The sequence below is a fragment of the Penaeus chinensis genome, chromosome 1 (assembly GCF_019202785.1).
Source record: "Penaeus chinensis breed Huanghai No. 1 chromosome 1, ASM1920278v2, whole genome shotgun sequence".
Classification (NCBI taxonomy): domain Eukaryota; kingdom Metazoa; phylum Arthropoda; class Malacostraca; order Decapoda; family Penaeidae; genus Penaeus; species Penaeus chinensis.
Genome location: NC_061819.1, coordinates 36,950,552 through 36,955,551, shown reverse-complemented (window position 1 = coordinate 36,955,551; position 5,000 = coordinate 36,950,552). Strand labels below are relative to the sequence as shown.

Genomic DNA, 5,000 nt, shown 5'->3' with positions numbered 1-5,000 from the left:
GAGTGAGAAGGTGAGAAGAAGGAGAGGGATGGGAGAGGCAAGGAGAAGGGGGTGAGAGAGGGAGAAGGAGAAAAGAAAGAAAGGGAATGGGAGAGGCAAGGAGAAGATATAAGAGAGAGAATTGGAAGAAATGGGAGAAGAAAGAGAGGGAATGGGAGAGGGAAGGAAAAAAAAGTGAGAAAGGGAGAATGAGAGGATATGAAAGGCAAAGAGAGGGAGTTAGAGGGAGAATATGAGGGAAGGGAGAGAGAGAAAGAGACGGGGAGTAAATGAGGGAAAGAGAGGGAGTGAAAGAGGGAGAGAAGGAGAGAGAGAGGGAGTGGGAGAGAGAAGGAAAGGGAAAGAGATACGAAAATGAGGAAGAGTAAAATGATGGAGAGGGAGAAAGAGAGGCAATGGGATAAGAAACGAGAAGGAATGAGAGAGGGAAAGAGAGGCAATGAAAAAGGGAAAGGAGAATTGGGAAAGGGAGGAAGAGGGGAAACGAAGAAGTAATAAGAAAGAGAGAGAAAGAGAGGGAGTGGGAGAGAGAAGGAAAGGAAACGAGAGAGAAAAAGCTAAAGAGAGGGCGTGGGAAAGTGAAGGAGAGGTAGAAAGAAAGAAAGAGAAAGAAGAAGAGAGGGAATGGGAGACAGAAAGAGAGGACGAAGGAGAAGGAAACAGAACGAAAGATATAGAGACAGAATGAGAGAGAGGGCGAGGGAGAGAAGGGATAATCTGATAAAAATAATATTGCAATAACAACAACAACAATAATAACAATAACAATAAAAACCCTATAACTACTTTTATTGCCAATAATAACCAATATTGTTAGTTAATGATTTTACTTTACCTCAATTATAAAATAATTCGCCAAGGGAACACATGAATTGGCAACTTTACACACAGCCTTCGAACGTATAAAAATAAACAAAAAGAAATATTGTTATCTTGCAAAAAAACAAAAAAAAAAAAGATAATAATAATAATAATAATGATAATAATAATAATAATAATGATAATAATAATAATAACAATGAATAAATTATAAAAACAAATAAACGAGAAAAATAAAAAAAATTATACATTTAAATAAAGTATATAATAACGATGTTGCCAAATAATAGCAAAACAAAGAAACAAAATAAATGAAAATAAAATCGTAAACAAGAGAAAATTCCCGATAAAAAAAAAAAAAAAAAAAAAATTGAGTGAACAGTGAACAGCAATTCCTTCGTTGTTAGGAAATAACGAAGGAGAATTGGTTAATAATAAAGATGATAATAATAATGATAATGGTGATAATGATAATAATAATAATACTAATGATGATGATGATAATGGTGGTAATAATAATAATAATAATAATAATAATAATGATAATAATAAAATAATAATGATAATAATAGTAACGATAATAATAATAGAAAAAATGATAATAATGATGACAATAATACAAATAATAATAATAATAATAATAATCATAATAACAATAATAATAATAATAATAATAATAATAATAATAATGATAATAATAATAATGACAATGAAGATGATGATGATAACAACAACAACAACAACAACCACAACAACAATAATAATAATAATTATAATAATGATAATAATAATAATAACAAACAAATATATAAATAAACAAACAAAGTAGAAAAAAGATAGGCATTAAGAAATCGTGTTTCTTTCCATATCGTTCATTATTCATTTCGTTTCGTCGTCTGCCCTTATTCCAGGTTTGAATAATTTATCGGCTTTTTTTCTCTTTCCAATTTAATTTATGATAATTTCAGTCATAGAATTTCTCTTTTTTTTTGCCTTTTTTAAAAATTTCTTTATTTTTTTTTCTTCTTTTTCTTCTTTTCCCTGTTTCTCTTCCTTTCTCTCTATTTCCTTTCGTTCTTTTTGTCGCTCTGTGTTTTCCTCTCGATTTATCCGTTCTTTTTCTTCTCCTTCTCCTTCCTTTTTCTCTTTCTTATTCCCTCCTACTGGACTTATTTTGTCTTCCTCCTCTCTTCCTCTCTTCCTTTCTTCCTTTCTTTCTGTTTCCTCGCTTAGTCTCGCTTTCTCATCTTCGACATTCAATTTTCGACCTTATTGCGAAGTGAATTTAGATTTTTTTTATTTTTTTATTATAGCTTTGATTTTTATTATCTTCCTTTTTCGTGTACTTTTATGGAGCTTTGAAATAAGTGATTATCATTATCATTATTTTCATTACCATTATCATTATATTATCATTATCATCATTATATTATCATTATCATCATTATATTATCAGTATCATCATTATATTATCATTATCATTATTTCCATTATCATTATCATCATTATATTGTCATTATCATTATTTTCATTATCATTATCATCATTATTTTATCATTATCATAGTCATTGTTATTATTATTATTCTGACTGTCATCATTATTGTCCTTATCATCATTATTGGTATTACTATCATTATAATAATAATAATTATAATGTTAATAAAAAATTACCATCATGCTGAATATTATTATTACTACCATTATTATCATTGTTGTTATTATCATTATCATTATTATCATTATCATCACTATTATCATTATAATTTCTATTATCATCATCATTATCATTATTATTGTATATCTTCTCTCTCTGCTTTTCATTGACGAGGCCAAGACGAAATAATAGGCCTAAGGCTTAAAATCCAGTCATTTCTCAGGTTATAGAGAGAATTGTTCTCAAGATACGTGATGCTCTTGTTAAAACTACCTTCTGGATTTTTTTCGATTTTGATTCTTCTAAGGAATCTTTGATGTGCAATCAATTGCGTTTTGATAAGACGTCATTATTATCATCGTCATTATTATTATCATCATTGTCAACATTATTACAATTATTATTATTATTATCATTGTTATTATTATTATTATTATCATTATCATTATTATCATTGTTATTATTATTATTACTATTATCATTATTACCATCATTATTATTATCATCATCATCATCATTATCATCACTATCATTAATATCCTAATTATTCTTACTATTACTATAATCGGTACAATAGTCGTTCTTATGTCCCATGTTTTGGTAACTTCAATCAAAGATGTTTGTATTCTGATTTTTGTTTTGTTTGTTTGTTTCTTTGTGACATTTCGCTCAGATGGAAATGACACGTTGATAAAAAAATACGTCTGTTTTCCTTCTCCTCTTAATTACGTAGTTAAGCCTAATTTCCTTGTCATTATCAATTGGCATATTTCTTAGTATGTCTACACCTTTCCCTTTAACTACTGGGCTTGGCTTATGTATATTATTATTAAGATTATTATAGTTATTATTACTATTACTATTACTGTTATTACTATCATTTTTATTATTACTATTATTATGATTATTATGATTATTATCATCATAACTATTATCATTATCATTAATTATTATCATAACTATTATCATCACTATCATTATTATTAATTATTATCATAACTATTATCATCACTATCATTATTATTTATTATTATCATAACTATTATCATCACTATCATTATTATTAATTATTATCATAACTATTATCATCACTATCATTTTTATTATTACTATCCTTATGATTATTATCATTATTATCATCATAACTATTATCACTAGTATCAATTATTATCATAACTATTATCATCATCCTCCAACACCCCCCCCACCCCTCCCACCACCATCACCCCCCCCCCCCCCCCTATCAACACCATAATCATCATCACCAATATCTCACTACACTGACCTTCACCTCGATAGACACACGCTCCGAAGATCTTTTCATAGCCTCGGTCGCAAGCTGTACAGAGATCGGCGTCATTGCACGAGACACAGCCAATCATCGTGCATTCTGAAAGATACATGAGACACATCGTTAATATACAAAAGAAGATGCAGAGTGATACAGGGGGATATGTATGAAAGGATAGCGTTAATATGCAGAAAGATACGGGAAGATATGGAAGGAGATATAACGTAAATGGTGATGATATAGATTAGTTAGTGAAAAGATTCGTAAAGATATTAAAAGATGCAGTTTTAATAGTGAGGATAATGATGATAAAGATACAGGATATACAGTTTTAATGGTGAGTATAATGATGATGAGAAATATACAAAAAAATGATGTTAATGGTGACGATAATGATGAGTGACTAGTAATATACAGAAATATACATACCGATACAAACAATACAGTTAATGGTGACGATAATGATGAGTGAGTTATAATATACAGAAATATACAGACCGATATAAACAATACAGTTAATGGTGACGATAATGATGAGTGAGTTATAATATACAGAAATATACAGACCGATATAAACAATACAGTTAATGGTGACGATAATGATGAGTGAGTTATAATATACAGAAATATACAGACCGATATAAACAATACAGTTAATGGTGACGATAATGATGAGTGAGTTATAATATACAGAAATATACAGACCGATATAAACAATACAGTTAATGGTGACGATAATGATGAGTGAGTTATAATATACAGAAATATACAGACCGATATAAACAATACAGTTAATGGTGACGATAATGATGAGTGAGTTATAATATACAGAAATATACAGACCGATATAAACAATACAGTTAATGGTGACGATAATGATGAGTGAGTTATAATATACAGAAATATACAGACCGATATAAACAATACAGTTAATGGTGACGATAATGATGAGTGAGTTATAATATACAGAAATATACAGACCGATATAAACAATACAGTTAATGGTGACGATAATGATGAGTGAGTTATAATATACAGAAATATACAGACCGATACAAACAATACAGTTAATGGTGACGATAAGGATGAGTAAATGAGAACAAACAGAAAGATACAGGAAGATAAGGGAAGATACAGTTTTAATAATTAGTATAATGATGAGTGAATGAAACTATACAGATATATACAGATATAATGATAGGTACAGAAAATACAGTGATATATTGTGAGCGAA

General features: G+C 28.9%; 1 protein-coding gene across 2 annotated transcripts in view; it reads right to left on the bottom strand.

The window, feature by feature from the left end:
- LOC125027452 overlaps positions 1 to 4,976 on the bottom strand; it is a 7,788-nt gene extending 2,812 nt beyond the window's left edge. The window contains exon 1 of one of the 2 annotated variants that reach the window (XM_047616533.1): positions 3,761 to 4,976. In XM_047616533.1, coding sequence (XP_047472489.1) covers positions 3,761 to 3,887 — 127 coding nt within the window. In that variant the 5' untranslated portion in view covers positions 3,888 to 4,976. The remainder of the gene's footprint in view (positions 1 to 3,760) is intronic. The other variant, XM_047616541.1, reaches the window with a different exon arrangement.
- Between the last annotated feature and the right edge of the window lie 24 nt (positions 4,977 to 5,000).